General features: G+C 42.2%; 1 protein-coding gene across 2 annotated transcripts; it reads left to right on the top strand.

Annotated features, from left to right (window-relative positions):
* Positions 1–1044: 1044 nt before the first annotated feature.
* Positions 1045–19691, top strand: Nrbf2 (nuclear receptor binding factor 2). Of its 2 annotated transcripts, XM_055599017.1 has the most exons (4): positions 1045–1258; positions 10863–10947; positions 16153–16193; positions 18203–19691. In XM_055599017.1, the coding sequence occupies exons 1-4, from the start codon at positions 1229–1231 to the stop codon at positions 18908–18910; spliced, it is 864 nt and encodes a 287-aa protein (XP_055454992.1). In that variant the 5' UTR covers positions 1045–1228; the 3' UTR covers positions 18911–19691. The 2 variants fall into 2 exon arrangements, with proteins under 2 accessions (XP_055454992.1, XP_055454993.1); XM_055599018.1 differs by lacking the exon at positions 10863–10947.
* The last annotated feature ends 556 nt before the right edge of the window (positions 19692–20247 follow it).

The raw sequence follows: 20247 nt of genomic DNA, 5'->3' as shown, positions 1-20247 counted from the left end.
ACACACACACACACACACACACACACACACACACACACACTCCTGAAGGATATATGCCTGACTCTTACCTGCTAAACCATTCCAGTCTAAACTGCTGTCGTCAGTGAAGAAGCTTATCTTGGCTCTTCTGAGTTTTTTAATCTGTCCTCCACACTAATTAAAAAGCACACCTCAAGAGGCTTTCCTTTAACACCCAACTATGTACGCCCCCTTCTTCCAATATTACAAATTCTTAAAGGTACAATAATCATGCAGTTCTTTGAATTTTCTCAATACAGAATTTGGTACCATAAAACTCTTCAGATAAGCCCGGTTTCCTTCATCCAACTGTATCTTGGTTATTCGCTCTCTCAACTGTCCTCCATTCCAATTCTCCTATAAATCATATCTACTTGTCAGTGGACTCTGGAACAGAAAGAACTTAGCACAGTGGTTTAGTATATAGTTGTTGAAGAACAGTTATAATTGGCGGCTTGTAATCTTTCTTGCTTTAGTATTACTTTCTGAGCAACCTTAAATCTGAGCCTGGGGTAATTTCTCTCTGTCAATCCCCACTGCGGAGTGGAAGTGTCGTGGCACCCGCCTGCACTCACAGCCTCTGGACTGCCACCCGTTCAAGGTCTGGGCTACGTACGCACAGACTCTTTCTCAAAAGGTAAAACTGTGGGAACCTGCTTTAAGGCGACCCAGAGCACGACACTAACTTGGCTCAAGTTTGCTTCTTGAAAAAGTCAACAGATAGAGCCGAAAAGGAGGGGTGGAGGTGAGAAGAGGGGATCTGAGAAAATCTTCCGGAAGGAAGAGAGATCACGTGTGCCAGCAGACCTAGCAGCTCAGGTGACGCAGCGGCAGGGATCTAGCAGCCTAAGCTCTGACTCTCGCGAGGGCGGGCGGGGGGGATGGGGTCGCGTCAGTTAGCTGGTGCCCCGCCCCTGGCCCCGCCCACTCCCCGTCCCCACTCTCCCCCGAAGCCGCGCCCCCTCGCGCCCCGCCGGCGCTTGACGTCACGACGCCGTGCGCGGCGACGCGGGGACGGCCCCGCGCGGCGCGGCGCGGCGCGACGACGGAGGCGGAAGTGGCGCGGGGCCGTCGCTCTCGGGCGCTCACTGCCGGCTCCGGGTTCTGTGCGGAGCCTCCCGCCAGCCGCCGCGTCTCCTTTCCCCGGCTGCCCCCTCCATGTGCCCAGGCGCCGCCGCTCCGCCTCGGGCCGCCGCTCACCCCGGGGTCTATGGAAGTGATGGAAGGACCCCTCAACCTTGTGAGTGGTCGCGGGCTGACGGGGAACGCGCGGCTCTGGAGGGGGAACGCGGGCTGAGGGACAACCCGGACGGAAGGGGGAACGGTGAAGTGAAGGGGAACTCGACCCCCGGTGCCCAGGCCTCTCCCTCTGGGCCCGGTCGCATCTGCCCTGCTGGGACCGTGTCCCAGCGCCACGTAGCCGTCTGCAGGCCGCGGGCAGAGTCGGGGTGTCGTGGCCGCGCCTCTCAACACACCACCGTCACCCCAGGCTGTCCTCACAGCTGCGCCAACGGAGGCCCCTTCGAAACAGCTGGATAGAAACCACAGTCCCCGCCCCGCAGCCCTGTCCCATTGCTTTAGACCTCTTGAAAGCACCAGAGATGTTGGCCTTTCTCAGAAAAAAACACGGGCGGGGGGAGGGGGACGAAATCCTCCCTCAAACAATCCCTCCAAACCCCAAACCTCCCAGAGTCCTTTTCCAGAATGGTCACAGGTTATCTTTGGGGTTCCCGGGAAAGGTTCATGGAATTTAGATGCACACGTCTGATGTCTTAGCGTTGCAGACTAGAACTTTGAAGTCCCAGGTTTGTAGGTGGTTTGTGATGTGGTGGAATTGGGAACAGGACCGTGGAGGATTGATTTCTCCCCTTGGAACTCAGCCCTGCTGGCTTCACATGCTGTGCAGAGAAGCCAGCCTGTGGTTTGAGAGTATGGATATTTGGAGCCAGGCTCCTTGGTTTGAACTCTGGCTTAGTCACCTAATAGCTTCGGGACCTTGAGCAACATTTTTCACCTTTTCTTTCTTTCTTTTTTTTTTTTAAGATTTGTTATGAGGATTAAAGGAGTAAACGTAAAAGGCACGTAGGACTTTGCTTTAGAGATAGAACATTGGAGGAGTTAGCTGCTATTCTAATGAGACTATAAGTCCTTGACATGTCACTTAATGAGATTTGGGCTTGAGCTTGGACGCCCGAGAGGAGAGTGATCACCTACAGCTGTTGCTCCATCCATGGAGCCAGGTTAGCAGCTCCGAGGAGCCGATCCCAGCGTTACTAAATTAGGTCCTGGGTCCATTTCTAAGTGGTTTGCACTCAAGGATGACTAGACAACATTGGTGAGTTTTTGAAAACCAGAGAGATGCACCTCTTGTTTTTAAGGAAACTCATGTGGTCAGTATAGTTTGCAGCGAAGCATGGACGGCTCAATAGGGAAACGCCACAGGAATATTATTAGACGGAGGCAGCTGTTTACAAAGTGCTTCAGAGTTCAAGTGTCCTTGCAGAACGGTCGCCTGGTTCAGTTCCAGTTAGCTTGAGTTCATCTGGCAGCCAAGTGTAGCACAGTCCTAGTAGCTAACTGCTCCACTAACGTGCTGTGGCTTATGAGAACACTGGAACTAGATTTCACTGGTAGTTGGAGCACCAAATCTTCAGTCTAGGAAAACTTCGGTAAACGGTGGCAACAGTATTTTTATTTATCTGTTTGTTTGAGCCATGTTCGCTTCAAGTTCACTATGTTGCCTAGGCTGGACTTGAGCACTGGGCCATCCGCTTCAGCTTTCTAAATGCTGGGATTCTAGGTGTGAGTCTCCATGTCCTGCTGAGTTTCATTATCTGGTCTTAAAATTTATGTGACAAATTTCAGAAACATGGAAGCTTGAATTTTTAAGCCATTTGAGATTTTGAAGATTTCTGATACCCAGCCTTGATGTTCATTGAAAGATAACAATGTGATGTTTGCTTGAATGATTTAAGTGTGTCCATAGCAGTGTTAAGTAATCCTCTGTTAGAGAGTTGTGGAGGATTGGAGATGGGGGTGTTTCACATGTGTGGAAGTTAAGACCACTTGGGACTTCTCTCCACCATGTGGGTTTGGAGAGTGAACTCATAGAACCATTGGTGGTGTCTTTACCCCCTAAGCCTTAGACTAGTGTTTTTTGCAGATGCTTTTTCTCTCTCTCTTTTGATTGTCAGTGAATACACCACAGCATCTTCTTTACTCAATATAAAGGTAGCTCTAAAAGGTAGCTCTAAATTCTGTGAGTATTCAAAAATTAGTATCTTTGAAAATTCTAATCAACTATAGAAGTTTGCCACTGGATTGTACTCCCAAATCATACTATAAGGACTTAACTGCTGTACGTGGGTTTAGAATCCTGTGTCCTCAAAGCATCCTTGGACTTCAGGAAGAACTCCTTGTGAGATTTGCTGATGAGCAAGCTTAAGCTGAGGGAAATTAAATAATTACTTAGGTCAGTGACTTAATGCGTTCCAACTCATTACCACCTGCTTCTAACCGTATTCCATATTAATGTACTTGTCATTTTCATTTCAGTGTGGTCTTTATATTGGGCTATATGTTACTGCTGCCTTTGCTGTGGAATTTGTTAGGGTTATGTAGCAAGGCTAATTCCTCACAATGAATTTTCAGGATATGGAAGTGACTAGTTTGAAGTGACTGCATTTTAATACGTAGCTATTACAGATGTGGTAGCTCTCTAATTTTCAGAGTTGGTCAAGAGAAATTATACTTTATTTGAAGGAAAAATAGTCTTTTGATTCTGAATAATAATTTGTTCTATCAAGTTTTTTTTTTTTTTTTTCCATTGTGTTTGCTTATTAAGGCAGGGTCCTAAGACCAAGCCATGATGTATAGTTCAGGCTTCAAACTTGTGATCCTCCTGCCTCAGTTTCCTTAGTGTTTTTCTGACAAGCATGCACTACCACACCTGGCTTGTTAATTTTTAATATGGAAAAATTGTAACTTACAAAATCACGTAGTGTGTGTTAGGTGTTTCTTTCCATGCATTTAAATGTTGGCATTTGGTTGGTAGCAAATGAATGTCAAAACTTTGGTGAGATAATTTCTAGTGCTCCCAACTTGGGTAGTGGAGTCAGATCTTAGTTTACATGACTGTTGTTCATGCTTTGTTTGCTGAGGCTGCTGCAGGCAATGCCCATGTGACTGCACAGCCACACTTGTTTTGTCGTTTTGTTTTTTATATGTTCATCCTTCAGTCACACCTGTTTTTTCTCTGTTCAGCCTTAAGAGTGCTGGGACTGTTTGTTGAATAACTGAGATTCTCTCTGGAAAGTTTAGTTCTTATTTTGCCTGAAGTGGTTAATGCTTTCAAGCATCTCATCCAAGGGGAAAAAAAATTTCATATCATGGGCCAAAGAATGGTCTTTGTAACCTATTGGAATTAAAATCCTTAAACAGGTGTTGTGGTGCACGCTTGTGATCTCAGCACTTGGGAGGCAGAGGCAGGCAATCTCTTTGAGTTTGAGCCCACCCTAATCTACAAAGTGAGTTCTAGAACAGCCAGGGCTACACACAGAGAAAAAAACAAAACAAACACAAACAAAACCTAAAATAACAACCTTTAAAGAAAAAAAGGCACTATTTCCGTTTCCTTTTTGTTGCCCTGAGTAAATCCTGTGCCAAAGCTAGAGCTGGACTTGCTTGGAACATGGAGGGCAGTAATAGAGTCCTTATTTATAGCCGACAATTGGTTAGTGGCAGGGCTTTGTTATTTATCTCCTATTTATGTTGCCTTAATAGCAAGATGAGCTGTTCTACCAGTTCATAGATTATGACATTGAAATGCAAAATAAATTGATCTAGTGGGGTTGGAAAGTTAGAATCTAAAATGAACTGTGAGCTCTGGATTAGGGCATTAATTCCCCATCTGTCTAACTGTGACCTGCACTGAGAAATTCGTAGAGACTGATAAATCAGTTTTGTGTGTAGTAGTGCCAATCTGCTATATTATGGGAGATGCCTCTTGGGTTTCTGTGGAAACAGGGCTCTCACGTTACACACAAAATAAAGCAAATTAAAACTTTTTGCTGTGTCTGAGGTGCTGCGATACTTACTTTTGAATGATTTTGCCTTTATGTATGCTGGTGCAGCACATGTGTGCCTAGTGCCATTGAGCCCCCTGGAAGTGGAGTTTGAGACCTTAGTGAGTCACCATCTGAGAGCTAAGAACCAAACTCAGGTGGCCTGGAAGAGTTGCCAGTGCTCTTACTGCTTATCCATCTCTATAGCCTCTGGATTTTTTTTAAACTATCTTTTTATTTATTTATGTATACAGTATTATGCCTTCATGTACACGTGCATTGCCAGAAGAGGGCACCAGATTTTATTACAGATGGTTGTGAGCCACTGTGTGGTTGCTGGGAATTGAACTCAGGACCTTTGGAAGAGCAGCCAGTGCTCTTAATCTCTGAGCCATCTCTCCAGCCCCCAGCCTCTGGATTTTTAAAATACCATGAGAATTCACCAAATTGATTTCATAACTTGTTAATGGGTTATGCCTTGTAATTTGAAAGGTTCTATACTAGATTCTCACTGTTTAACAGCAGATGACAATTTTTAAAAAACAAAAACAAGCTAAACAAGCTGATGGAAGGGAAAGGTTATAGACAAACAGCACAAGGGGAAAGTTGGTCTTCAGTGTAGAAATGAGGTCTTCATATTCACGACTTGCACAGTTAACTTACATTTAATTGTTGTGTTGATTAGAGAGTTGACTTGGTGCATGTGTTTGGAAATACTGCTTGATACTTGTTTGTGGGAGACTATAGTGAACTCACTGGGACAGGGGCATAGGGATAACATTTCCCCTTTGGTCCCAACTGAAGACCATACCAGTCATGAATATAAGATATCCTCTGCCTTCTTTCTAATATTTGGAATGGCGTTTTCTTATCCTCGACACAGCACTTCAAGTCACAGAAATTAATAGATTGACAGATATAGGAGACAGTATCTTTTAACTTGGAGGGTTTTTATTTGTTTGTTTGTTTGTTTGTTTGTTTGTTTGTTTGTTTTTGGAGACAAGATTTCTCTGCCCTGGAACTTGCTATAGAGACCAGGCTGGCCTCCAGCTGACAGAGGTCTGCCTGTCTCTGCCTTCTGGATGCTGGTACTAAAGGCAAGTACCACCGTGCTAAGAAAGGTGGTGGCCTTGGACTTCATTTTTTTAAAGCAGCCTAGAGAAGAAAAAAGTTCTTGACAGTAAATTCATTCGCTTAGCACTCTAATTGTATTTCCTAGGATTTTCGGGTTGGTTTTAGGGTTTTAGATGATGGAAACCTGCTTCTATTGATTTAAGCCAAAAGAGATATTGAGACTCCAAAGAAAGAGAGGCAGGGAAAGCATGTGCAGTGTCTGAGTGTATGTGGAGTCTGGAACTTGGGAATGGAGTCTTTTGATAGGCTTTGGACTCTTTCACCTTCTTCAGGCCTGTATTTCGCCTGGCTGCTCTCAGAATGTACTGTAGTTACAACCACTTGAAGCTTTATTGCTATACTTGATTTTTGATCCTGGGTTTGAAATCTGGGGTTTCGGGTTCTTTTTAAGTGTTCAGAAAGCCAGGTAGTATAAGAATGTGGCACCTGCTATAGGAATCATGGTTGCCAAGGAAAAGCAGTGTACAGAAAGAGGTAGACTGTGTTTTGATTTTATAGTTTTTACTCTGAATTTCGAAAGAAACACTTTTGTGACTTATTTTAATGGATGGTAATTGTACCATGAACAGTGTTTAAACAGAATAGTTTTTAAATGGGGATCCTCTAAAGATTTTTTAAAAAATAACAGTAACTGTCAAAATAGGTTTCTATAGTATCTACTACCTTTTCTAGAGACAGTGTCTTACGTAGCTCAGGCTGGTCTTAAACTCATTATGTTGATAAGGATGCCGTAGAACTCCATTCACCACCTCCCAAGTACACTTATAAGTATTATAAGTGTATCCCACCATGCCTGGAAAACATGAAGCTGAGACAGGTCTCGAACATGTGATCCTACTTCAGCCTCCATAGGGTTGCGATTAGAGGTGTGAGCTATCATCTATGACATCTCGGAATACACTTGGTCCTAGATCCTTCTGTCTCCCTCTTCTCTTTTGTTTGGTTTGTTGTTGTTTGTTTTTGAGACAAGCTTCTCTCTCTGTATGGCTTGGGATGTTCTGGAACTAGCTTATAGATTGGGGTGGCCTCAGACTCAAGAGCTCCGTCTGCCTCTGCCTCCCAACTGCTAAGACTAAAGGCAAGGCAGCCATCACCACATCTGGCTTGTCCTTGATTCTTTACGATGTTAGTAGTCTCAGCCACAGCTTCACTTCAGTAGATTTGCAAGCTCTGCTGCAAAACTACTGATTGAAATTCTGCATTTTAAACAGATGCCCAAATGGTTTGAATTCTCTTTACTTAAACAATGATCTGGTTCAAACTCAAAATTTTATTAACAAGTGAGGAAATGGCCTCTGTAGATTGGAACAACTTATCTAAAGGTTTAGTGTGAGAGTCAGAACTTGATCCTAGAGCCTCCTGGCTCAGGATTGGGTTTGTGCTATCCTATCCTTGTTTTGCAGTGCTGTGGGGTTTCAGAGTTTTCTTTAAGTTTAAAAAAGGTGAAGGCACCTGCATATAACACCTTCATTCATTTTTCTGATTCTGCTTACTGCTTAAGACCTTGTTCATTGCAGATATATGCCAGCTTTCATCGTTTATACTGTCTTCTCAAAAGATCTGCTTTTTGATCTGAGAGTGCTGGTGAACAATTATACTTCTAGCATTGTAGGAGTTTGTAGAGGCAATAGAGTCAGGATTTCAAGGCCAGACATTTCCCCATTCCCTTTTAAATGTTTAATCTGGTTACTACAAAATACTTAGGTTTTACAACATACTTTTTGCTCAGTCCAAGTCTCCATGGTTAAAATTAACCTATTATTTTAAGCACCTATTCGTGAACTGAGATTTAGGAAAATTTTGCATAATTGCTATTTGAAGAATAAAGGCTCTTTGAACCAATGGAAAGGGGTGATGCCTTTAAGAACAGTTGTTTGTTTCTTCCTTACAAAAAGGGAAGTAGGGGAAATACAAGCAGAAGTGCTCCTTCATACTTCTACCTTTACATTTGCTTTGTGTTGAAGAAAACTCAATCAACATACCCAGAATATGTCTGTAATCCTAGTTACAAGAGTGATTCAAGATAAGTCATTTTGCACCTGACAGACAGATTGTGTTTTCACTTAAAAAAAAAAAAAAAAATGAAAACCAAACCTAAAGCCACAAAGTTTTGCCATCCTAACCACTATTACAGGCATAGTTCAGTAGGGTTAAATGTACTCATGTTGTTGTGAAATTGCCTTCTCTTTTAAGGCTGAATATATTCCATTGAGCAAACACTGTACTGATTTGTCTATTCTTCTGTTATGAACATTTGCATTGGTCCCATTTTGGTTGTTGTAAATAATGCTGTTGTGAACAAGGGTTACCGGTACTGTTCACTTTGTGTGTGTGTGTGTGTGTGTGTGTGTGTGTGTGTTATCCTGTACCTCTGAACTTAGGGTTGTTTTTTTTTCTTCTACCTTTTCCCAAGTGCTGGGATTAAGTGTGAGCCACTTTTCATCTCACTTTTTTGCGTAATAAACACCATGAATTATGTGGTTTGAATGAGAATGGACCCCACAGGGTCATGTATTTGCTCACTTAGTCCACAGTGGATAAGCTGTTTGTGAAGGATAAGGAGGTGTGACCTTATTGGAGAAGGTGTTGCTGGGGGTGTCCTTTGATATTCCAATCGCCCATGTCAGGCCCAGTCTCTCCGCCTGCTGCCTGTGGGTCAGTATGTAAAGTTCTCAGCTACTGTTCCAACACCATGCATGTCTGCTTCCACCATGATGGTCATGGACTAACCCTCAAAAATTGCAAGTCCTCAAATTCTGTTTGTTTGTTTGTTTGTTTGTTTTTGTTTTTTAGTAAGAGTTGCCCTGGTCGTGTTATCTCTCTACAGCAATAGAACAGTAACAAAGACAATGACCAAAAGCAATGTAGGAAAGAGGGTTTATTTGATTTTGCAGCTTGTAGTTCATCATCTGGGGGAAGTCAGGGCAGGAACTGAAGCTGAGGCCATGGAAGAATGTTCCTTACTTGGTTGGCTCCCCATGACTTGCTCCGCCTTGCATTCTTAACCCAAGACCACCTGTGTAGAGGTGGCCTGCATATTGTATGCTGGGCCTTCCCATATCAGTCAATCATAGGTTCGCCTATAAGCCAAGCTGGTGAGGGCATGTTCTCAATTGAGGTTTCCTCTTCTCAGGTAACCCAAGCTTGTAGTAAGTTGATTTAAAACAAAATGAAAAAAGCCACCATCATAGCCACCATGCAAGTGCTTGCGTGTGTGTCTTTTTGTTTGAGAAAAGGTTCCACTCTGGCTTTGAACTCAGTTTCAATTCTCTTCCCTTACTCCTGAGTGCTATCGATAATCACAGGTGTGTGTCAACTTGACCAACATTTTTTCCTTTCCCTCCCTCCCTCCCTCCTTTCCTTCCTTGGTTCCTTCCTGCTTGTTAAGAAAGGAAGGTGCCATGCTGGTCAAAAGTCTTTGGCCCAGGGTTTCTCTGTGTAGCCTTGGCTGTCCTGGAACTCACTCTGTAGACCAGGCTGGCCTCACACTCACAAAGATCCACGTTTTCTACCTCCCAAGTGCTGGTATTACAGGCATGCGCCGCCCCCGCCTGGCTTAATGTTGTACTCTAACATAAGTTACTGGCCTTGTTATATAAGAGAAACAGGTTTACAAAGTTGTAAGTGAAATAATGTATATTCACATTCTTTTTTTGTTGATGCTATTGTTTGTTGGTTATAGTTTGTGATCTAAGAGCCTCATAAGTGCTAGAAGTCCTCTGTCCTGAGCTGTGAATATGTCTAGCCTGTGGGGGAGGGGGAATACCCTACACACACACAAAGGCATGTGCACTTGCATGCACATACCTGCCCATGCTAGGAATTGAACCGAAGGCCTTACTCTGCTGGCAGATATTTTACCACTGAGCTATACCATCTAGCATTTGGTCTTTTGTGACATGGTCTTGCTGTTTGAGTCAGACTAACGGAACTATGCAATGACTTTGCTCTCCCTGCTTCCCCTCTGGAGTGGCAGCAGTACAGATGTGTGGCTCCATGGCTGGCTTCTTTGGGAAATATTAAGTATCCACGTAAGGTCAGCACTATTTAATCTGTGTGCTTTTTTAGTAGGATTTCTAAGCCATTTGCCTTTTAGAACCCCTAAGTTCATCTTTCTTTTTTTTTTTTTTGACAAATTGTACATGAGAAATATTAATATTAGATATCAGTATAAGAATCCCTCAACTATATAATGTGGATTTTTAAATTTTTTACAATAAATAGTACTTTTAATGTTTAAAGGGAAAAATGAACAGCTTTAGAAGAAGTTTGAATTTTTCATGATACATTCCCTGGCCAAATTCTTTAGACCGACTATTGAAAGTACCTACAAAATGTATCTTTGAGATATCTATGTAAATATTAAGAGAATGCATGTTTTGAGTAATAATCTGGATTGTAACTCTTTTGGTTACTCTGAGCAGTGAAAGAATAGGAGCTTTTAGCAGTTAAAACTCAATAACTGGAGAGGGTTTATGAGTAGAGAGGAATTGTCAGTTCCTATTAGATACTATGGTTCTAGGCTTGGATCCTCTTATAGCTTTTTTTTATGTAAAAAAAAAAGATAAACATCATTTATCTTGTTAAAAGATTGACTTAGAAGTCTTGTTTTATACTTTGGAATAATTCAGAATGTTTCTCTTCTAGGCTCACCAACAGAGCCGTCGAGCAGACCGTTTGTTAGCTGCTGGGAAATACGAAGAGGCAATTTCTTGTCACAAAAAGGCTACAGGTAAGTATTTTTCTTGAGAAATACTGAATAAAGCTGTTGGCAGACTGAGGCTGGAGGATTGCCATGAGTTGTAGGCCAGCCTAGACTGCCAGGTAAAATCCTGTCACTAAACAAAATGAACAAGAGTACTTTGTTGCTGGTAGCTGTAATGAAGGTATAAAGCTGTTGGCTTCAGGGCTGGAGATGGAGCTTCATTTAAGCACATCCTAAGCATGTGTTGGTTTCCTACCAAAGTTTCTGAGTTAGCCTCATAAATAGATGTGGGGCACCTGATTTGCAAAGCCCTGTCTGTCTCTTTTAGCCAGAAGCCTTGGGGGGAGGGCTTATTCGTGTTTTATCTAGAGTGTCACCTCTGTTCTAGAACATTATGCTGAAAGCACTTTTTCTTCCCTTCTGACTAGAGCAGTATTCTTTTCTGGCAGATAAAAGAATGTTATTACTGTTGAAATACAAACTCATGATGGGCAATGTTTTGGATGAATCTTCTGTACAATTTGCCTATAAGTAATTATCAACACCAAATTTTTTTTTTTTTTTTTTGATCCAGGATCTTGCTAATATAGCCCTCGATAGTCCAGTACTCATTTTGTAGCCCAGGCTTATACTCCCCCAGCTTGAACATGCCTCCTGCCTCAGCTTCCTGAAGTGCTTGGTTTGCAGGTATATATGCACACAGCTGAAAAAATTTATAATGTAGTTAGTGAGTGGCTCACACCTATAATCTCACCTCTGGTGAGTGAAAGGCAGGAGCATCACAAAATATGACACCCGCCAGAGATGTATAGCTAAGCCTTTTTATGATATTTGGTGGAATTTTCTACAACATGAAACCAGTTGTCTTTAAATCTCTCCTCAAGCATATTAACAGAGTGTTGATTTGTATCGGCTCCCATGATAGTGCACCGTGGTTGAGAAAACCGTGATGTGGATGAGTGCCACATTCTTTAACTATGGTGGGTAAGGTTTTGTGTGTATGTCATGAGTGAATCAGCGTATGTGCCGGATATTCTGAATATGAAAGGGAGAAAAAAAATCTGCCTGAAGCTGTTCTTTTGTTTTTGAAGACTTAAACACTCTGGGAGACTAGGCAAGATCTAGTCTCCCTTAGTGGTAGAGAACTTGCAAACAAGTGGTTTCTGGTGTTGGGGGAGACAGGGTGTTTCTCATTGTTTACATGATAATGTGCTTAAACATTAACCTTTTTAATCAGAAGAAGTAAGCTGGGTGGTGGTGGCGGCACAAGCCTTTAATCCCAGCAGAGACAGATGGATCTCTGAGAATTCAAGGCCAGCCTGGTCTATAGAGTGAGTTCCAGGACAGCCAAGGCTACACACAGAGAAACCCTCTCTTGAAAAAACAAATAATAATAATAATTAGAAGACACAATTGCCAGTATTGTTAAGATTTTTCTGAACACAACAGAACCAGTAGATATATGAATTCACAGAGACTGACAGATGCATAAAACCTATACAGATTCAAACAAAATCCTGAGTGCATGAGAAAAGAAAGTGAACGCGTCCCACCCCTAACCAAGAAGGTATTTGCAGTTGATTCCTGCTGGGGAAGGGAAAATACATTTTCCTCAGTGAGTGTCACTAGGCATATCAACCACAGTCCAGGGCAGGCCTCGTGCCTAGGAGTAGCTGGCCAACACATACCAGATCCCATGAGTTTTTTGGGTTGTTTTGTTTTGTGTGTGTGTGTGTGTGTGTGTGTGTGTGTGTGTGTGTGCGTGCATTCTGCTTTGTTTTTTTTTTTTTTTCTCTTTTGTTTTAATTTTTTTCTTTGAGCACTAACAAGATGGGTAGGGAGATGGAAAGGATCTAGAAGGAGATGGGAAGGGTAAGAGTATGATCAAAATATATTGTACAATTTTTTTTTAATTAAAGTTTTTTGTGATAGTCCTTTCATAAATTTCAGTATTAAGAGATTACCAAATGTGATTTTGTGAATGAAACCATGACAGTGCAGTACATTTTTCATTTTTTTAAATTTTAAGATAATTTACAACTACGTGTACATGCATGCCTGTCTAAGTTTATGTGCACCACATTCCTGCAGGTGCCCCTGAGGGCAAGAGGACATTGAATCCCCTGGAACTGGAGTAACAAGCTTACATGGGTGCTGAGAACCTAATCTAGATCCTTTTAAAGGGTAATAGTGCTCTTAATGGCTGCGCCACCTCTCCAGCCCCTCTTTTCTTTTAAAATAACTTTTTTTTTTTTCCACCTGAGTTGTAAGACCTTATTTTGGGCGATCTCTAAAATGATAGTGTGGTCCTTGCTGAATTCTTTGCACTTTTGATTATCCATAGGTGTCCTACCATGTTATGTTCAGCTTCAGGGCTCTGCCAAGGTCAGCATTTCCAGCTGGTTTAAACTTGATTTCATGAAAGCTATTCTGATTGTTAAGATTGGCTTAAAGCAAACTGTAGTTGAGAGGAGGAGACCAATGTATGGGACAATATGAAAGAGATGTCACAAGAAAATTCCACAGTGTCTCCAAAGCAGTAGCAGAGCACTGGATAGGCTGTTGAAACAGGTTTGCAAACAAATGAACAAAAGGGAAAGAAATAGAATGCAGGGTGACAGATTTAGCGCAAGAGTAAAGGGCCAGGAAAAATTGAAGAGAAGTGTATAAGCTTGACAAGTATGCCTGAAGCAAAGATGATGGTTCCTTATTTTTCTTATTTATTTATTTTTATTTTTTTATTAATTACGCTTTATTAACTTTGTATCCCCCCATAAACCCTTCTCTCCTCCCCTCCTAATCCCACCTTCCCGCCCCCTTCTTCACGAATGCCCCTCCTCAAGTCCACTGATAGGGGAGGTCCCCCTCTCCTTCCTTCTGATCTTAGTCTATCAGATCTCATCAGGAGTGGCTGCATTGTCATCTTCTGTGGCCTAGTAAGGCTGTTCCCCCCTCAGGGGGAGATGATCAAAGAGCAGGCCAATCAGTTTATATCAGAGGCAGAGGCAGTCCCTCTTTTTTTTTTTTTTTTTTAATCTGGAGAAGAAACCTCTAATTTGAATCTCAAGCTTGGTAAAACCTGGCAGACAGAAATTCTAAATTGTGAAATATTAATTAAAAAAAAATCATTAAAGTATCTGGATTAAGACCAGATAGCAGTATTGTAATAACTGGAGAAAAGGAAGTGTAATGATTAGAGGTTCCAAGAAGTTTATAGTGAGCAAGAGCTTGATCCATTATTAGTAATACTTGTTATTTTATTCTAATTATTCCAGAAAGTCTATTAAATACCTTACAGAGGAACATATAGCAGAATGCAGAAGCTAAAAACAAGTAGATGAGGAAAGCCATGAAAAGCTAAAACAGGAAAGGACTGTAAGTGTAATTCATAAAGTAAATTTCAAGTTCTTGAATATTATAGAACTTGCCCATGGCTCTGTATTAGTCAGGGTTTCAGTTTTATGACAGTACATTTTTGTCTGAAGCCTCTTGAGCCATCTCTTGCGGCCTTTATTCTCTTTATTCTTTTGTTCTGCTGTGTTCTCAACAGAATTGCCCAGTCAGCTCCATATACAACCTATTAAGCTGTCTTCTCCAGCCGTTCTCCGTAATTCCAAACTTTTGTAGACCAATACTGATGACTTCTGAATAATATAATGAGCTAGAGTCACAATAGTGACTCCACTTCTTGGTTCTAGTTTTCTGGGTTAAGTTTCCATCCCTGCGGCAGAAATACCTGAGGAATACCTGGTGGGAGAGATGGACACATGTGCCGTAGTGCATGTGTGGAGGTTAGATGATTTTTGGGAGTGGGATCTAAGGCTTAAACTTGTCTTGGAAGTCAGCTGCTATACCTTCTTGATAGCTCTAGAAAATCAGCTTTGACAAAGGAAAGACAGCAAGAGCAAGGAAGGCGCTTGCCACCAAGCCTGATGACTTGAGTTTACTCCCAGAAATTCACATGGTGGAAAGGGAGAATTCATTCCCATAAGTTGTCCTCTAGCCTTCACACATATGCCATTGGCATGGAAGTGAAACTTTTTGTCACCTGAGATTTCAGGGACATTAAAGATCTGTCACAGACCTGTGAGTCCCAGCACTGAGGGAACTCCTGAGTTAGGAGTTTTGTTTAGTTTCAAGGCAGCCTGGCCTACATCGTTAGTTTTTTGGTGATTTTTTTAAAAAACTTTCTTTCATTTTATGGGTGATTTGCTTACAAGTATGTATCTGTGCAGTGTTTATCCCTGGTGCCCAAGGAAGCCAGATTAGGGCTTTGGGTCCCCTGGGGTTGGGGTGACAGTTGTAAGCCAACATGTTAGTCCTACGAATCAAATTGGAATCCTGGATGAACAGCCAGTCCTCTCAACTACTGAGCCATTTCTCCATCCCTGAGACCCGACTTTAAACAAAGATACATCCAAATTATGTCACCTTACTCTTAGCCCAAAGAGAAAGGATTTTAGCATTGCCTCTTTAAATTCAACAGATTAAATTTCTCAGAATTTGATCAAAATTAAAGAAAAGTTTGACTGTCCTCTTAAATGCTATTGTACTGTCCTTGGTAACTGCACAGCATATATTATCATACTGTAAGGGCTTGTTTTGTTTTGACAGTCTAAAGCTTATACTGGTTTTGAATTTGTGATCCTTCTATGTCAGCCTCCCAAATGCTGGGACTCCATGTACCACAGTGTAGGCTGAGAGCTCTTAAACACCTAATTAGTGGTAGGCTGTTGGTATGGCAAAGTTACAACTCATAGTTCTCATAGGAGACCACAATGATTTGGACAGAGTGAGGAGTATCTCTTGATATTTTTGTTGAGCATAGGGCCTCAGGAAATTCTTATTTAGTTCAGTTCTCTGTAAACAGTTTTTCTAACTAAATCTTCAGTTCCTTCATCATAAAATCTACAAATCTTTTTGTTCTGCATTGGTGGGTCCCAGGTTTATGCTAGGCAAGCATCCTGCCATGGCTGTGCCCCTATCCTCCTCACTTTAAAGGTTTTAAAGTCCTCAGTTTTTAAGATGGGTTAGGAAATTTTGCTTACCAATGACATTCTTTTTTGGGGGAAGTTAGTCCTGTTTTGTCTTTTTAGTACAATTGCTTAGAAGACCCGTTCTGTATTATGAAGAGTAAACACTTCCATTTTTAACCTTATAAATTACAAAATTCTGATGTTTGTATATTAATTTGCTGCTTTTTTGTTTGTTTGTTTTTTTGTTTTAAACCAGCATATCTCTCTGAAGCCATGAAGCTGACACAGTCTGAGCAGGTGAGACATGCTCATAGTATTTGTAGAAATGTTTTGTGGGGCTGGAGAGATGGCTCAGCGTTAAAGAGAACCCAAATACTGTTCCTGGTCCTTGTGCCAGGCAGTTTACAAGGATCTTCAGCACAGGAGATCTCTTGTCTTCTGCTGGCCTCCATAGGCACTGCAATCATATGTATATATTACCCTCCTCCCGTCCCCGTTATTTAAAAAAAACAAAAAAAGAAAAACCAAAAAAAAAAAAAAAAAACCAAAAACTTTTTTGTTTTTGTTTGTTTGAGATTTTGGCCTCACTGTATATATAGTCCTTGCTGGCTTGGAACACACTATGTAGAGCAGGCTAGCCTTGAACTTACAGATTCATAGACCTCGGCCTTCCTAGTACTGGGATTAAAAGTATGTTCTACCATGGCTGGCTGAAAAATAATATCTTTGGGGGGGGGGGAAGGTTTTCTTGTAGAGATTTGAATTGTGTAAAAAATACATATACGTATGTATTTTAGGAAGGAAATTAAAAGTATATGAGCCACACTTGGCATTCCATACTTGCTTTTCTGTTTCCTGTTGTTACAGGTCTCCATTGTCAGGTGTTTAGTTTAGAGCCCATCAGGACCTTTCCTAATGCCCCACTGGCTTTTGACACTGGCTCACATTGAGGAAACAGGAATGACCCAGGGGAAGCAGGGAGTGACATTTTGCTTATAAAAGGCAGTTTAAATCTGAATAATCTATTTGGTCTCTTGAAAACATAGAAGACGCTTAGACTTTGAAATCTGTTTCAGGATGACTTTATATTGTCTTAGGATAGGGCTTGGGGAAGGCCTGTGCCGTAGTCTTAGAAATACTTTCTCCTGGGGTTGGAGAGGTGGTTGAGCGGTTAAAAGCAGTGACTGCTCTTCCAGGGTACAAGAGTTTGGTTTCTAGCACCCACATGGCAGTTTGTAGTTAGCAGAGGAAGCCCAGAGTAAGTGGATTATATTGTTTATTTGGATACAGCCATGGCAAAGATCAAGGCTTCAGAAAGCTGGCAAAACCTTTCCCCATATGGGTCAGGCTCAGAATTGACAAAGCCTTCTTCCTCTGGTTCAGGTGTAGGTGTTGGTGTGTGCAAAAACTAGCTTCTGCTGCTTTGTCCTCCTGGTGACAGACAGCGTGAGACTGCCCTTCTCCAGAGACTGGCCAGCCCCTCCCCTGCTGTACATAATGAACATGCTGAGATTCCAGGTTGCAGTGGTGGTGGCTATGGCTCCATCAGTTTCTCTGGACATGTGTGTGTACCCTTTCTTCATTCTCCTGCCACCCTTAGTCAAGGTTCCAGACTCAACTTGTGTGGGTCATGGCAGGGCCTCACAACAGTTTGTGTCATCAGTTCCAGGAGCTCTACTGCCTCTTCTAACTTCCATGTACAGATATACTCATGTACACACATAAAATTAAATATTTATAAAAGATCTTTATTCAAAGTTAGGGTCTTTGTACATGGTAATAAACATTATTCCACTGAGCTACATCCCTAGCTGTAAAGATAATTTTCTTCATTATATAATGATAGGTACTTAAGAGAGGGTTGGTAACTGAACTAAGGACATAATTCTTACAAGATGTATCATTGGCAGAGTAAAAATGCTTTGCCCAGACTGAACCAAGGGGACTTTGAAGCTATAAGGGATAGTGTAGAACTTGTGATGGCTGTCCTTCACACAGGTGTGTATCAAGTTTTCCAGGTACCCTGTGGATGGAGGATCATAGATGAGGGGGTATACTCCTCATGGTAGGGAAAGCATCATACTTGGAGCTCAGTCCATAGTGACAGCTTGTGGCATGGCTTGTTAATCTCCGTGGATCGGGAAGTAGAGAACCTTGAGGCTATGAAACTCAAGGCCTATCACAGGCAAGCTACTTCTATAGGTCACATCTCTTCAAGATCCCACAACGACTCAAACAAGTGTTCAGATGCATGAGCCTGTGAGCCCTTTGATGTCTGTACACTGACCTTTTCTCTTGTGTCACAGGCTCACTTATCACTGGAACTGCAAAGGGACAGCCACATGAAACAGCTTCTCCTCATCCAAGAGAGGTGGAAGAGAGCAAAGCGCGAGGAGCGGTTGAAAGCACAACAGAGCACAGACAGGGATGGAGTCCCCCACCTACAGGCATCTCACAGACCCTCTGAGGATATGGAGGGCCAGAGCCCTCTTCTTTCTCAGACGTACATCCCTCCCACAGAGAAGCGCCTCCCTGAGGTGCAGGGGGTCTTTGACAGGGATCCAGACACATTGCTATTTTTACTTCAACGAAAGAATGAGCCAACAGAGCCTTGTATTGGAAGCAAAGCCCCAAAAGATGATAAAACAATTATAGAGGAGCAGGCAACCAAAATTGCAGATTTGAAGAGGCATGTGGAATTTCTTGTGGCTGAGAATGAAAGGTTAAGAAAAGAAAATAAACAACTTAAAGCTGAAAAGGCCAGACTTCTGAAAGGTCCAACAGAGAAGGAGCTGGACGTCGATGCTGACTTTGTGGAGAAGTCGGAGCTGTGGAGCTTGCCTCCACACTCAGAAACTGCCACAGCCTCTTCAACCTGGCAGAAGTTTGCATCGAGTACTGGGAAGGCCAAGGACATTCCAATACCTAATCTTCCTCCTCTGGATTTCCCATCTCCAGAACTTCCTCTTATGGAGCTCTCTGAGGACATTCTGAAAGGATTCATGAATGATTAAAGTGGAAGGCCATTGGAGAGGTTGGTGAACAGTTAATCCAGAAAAGAATACAAAGGGAAGGCCACGCCCCAGGGGAATCCCAGAGATGCTCCTTCATCTGGGATACTGTGGGAGAAGAGGTGGTGCCAGGGCCTGGGAAAGTCACTGTGAAACATCGCTTCCCTTCTTCCCAGCTAAAGCTCATGATTCCAACATGGCAGACACTGAACTCTTGGAGGGTCGCTTTCTTATGATACAAACCAAATGGCTACCTGGAATAATTTTTCAAACAGTTATTTTTCTTATCTTCAGGGTTAAATGTATAAAAGTATGTCATGTGTAATTAATCTATAATGCCATAAATGATAATGCAAAAGCTAAATATGGTGGCCTGGGAGGCTCACTTGTATTTGGAACATGCTTTCTATCATGCGTTGACTGTATGCAATTTATGCACATTTTGTTTGTTGAGATACGGTGTGTGTGATACACCCTTCCAGATGGAACTGTATGTGCCACAGTTTGCACTACTCGTAACATAATGGTAACCTCAAGACTATCAGGAGAAATATTTAAATTTCCATTTTATGAAGAAAGGAACCAAATTATTAGTTATGCTTTTTAAAAATTACCAGTTTACATAATTAATCAGGGTGCATTGTAAGTTCTAACTTTGCGTTATATGATGCATCATTTGAAAATACTGAGGAACTCTCCTTTGTTCTGAATGATGCCTGTGTGAAAGTCATGCTAGTTAGCAGTATCTGATTGTAAGGAGTCAATAAAGTAATTGTGTTTCATACCTTTGTTGAATATGGTGGTTAACAAACAAGACACTCACGGCTTTTCCCTGTCTTCCTGCCCTTTTCGTCTTACAAGACCCAGCTGTGCACAACAGCTGTGCCGGGCTTAGACTTGTTACAGTGAGCTTTACTGGCAGGGGCTAGTTCAGCACAGAGTGCTTGCCAAGCACCGGGGAAGAAGGAAGAGCTGTGTTTTGTACTTTGTACGAGGTGAGTGCTTTCCACATCTGCTCCCTTCTGCTCTTCATTCTCATCACTTCTAGTGGTTTGCTGTTTGCTTAGACTGTTTTCTGTGTGGTGTTGGAGTCTGTGCTCCTCTATCTTTGTGTTGTGTCACAGAGCTCAACTCAGTGTGTTGGTCGGGTCTGCCACTCTTGCAGCTCTCAGTACCTCCTGAGTTTCATTTTTACAGAATGGGTTTTGTTCACCTGACCTATTGTTACAAAGTCATCCAAACTGTTGAGAAGGACCAACCTCCAGTTCCTCCAGTTAGCAAGCAGAAGTCAAACCTGGGCCTTGTGCTTTGGCCCAATGCAGCCACTCACCCGTGGGATC

Source organism: Psammomys obesus, unplaced genomic scaffold (genome assembly GCF_907164565.1).
Source record: "Psammomys obesus unplaced genomic scaffold, mPsaObe1.curated_primary_1811, whole genome shotgun sequence".
In the NCBI taxonomy this organism is placed as follows: domain Eukaryota; kingdom Metazoa; phylum Chordata; class Mammalia; order Rodentia; family Muridae; genus Psammomys; species Psammomys obesus.
The sequence above is the reverse complement of the archived record's forward strand: the minus strand, read 5'-3'. Positions and strand labels throughout refer to the sequence as shown.

Bases quoted from the DNA above. Each gene is read 5' to 3' on its own strand.
- Nrbf2 (XM_055599017.1), top strand. From the start codon at position 1,229: ATGGAAGTGATGGAAGGACCCCTCAACCTT. The intron at 1,259-10,862 runs GTGAGTGGTCGC...TTTCTCTTCTAG, and splicing joins TGGAAGGACCCCTCAACCTT to GCTCACCAACAGAGCCGTCG. The intron at 16,194-18,202 runs GTGAGACATGCT...CTTGTGTCACAG, and splicing joins AGCTGACACAGTCTGAGCAG to GCTCACTTATCACTGGAACT.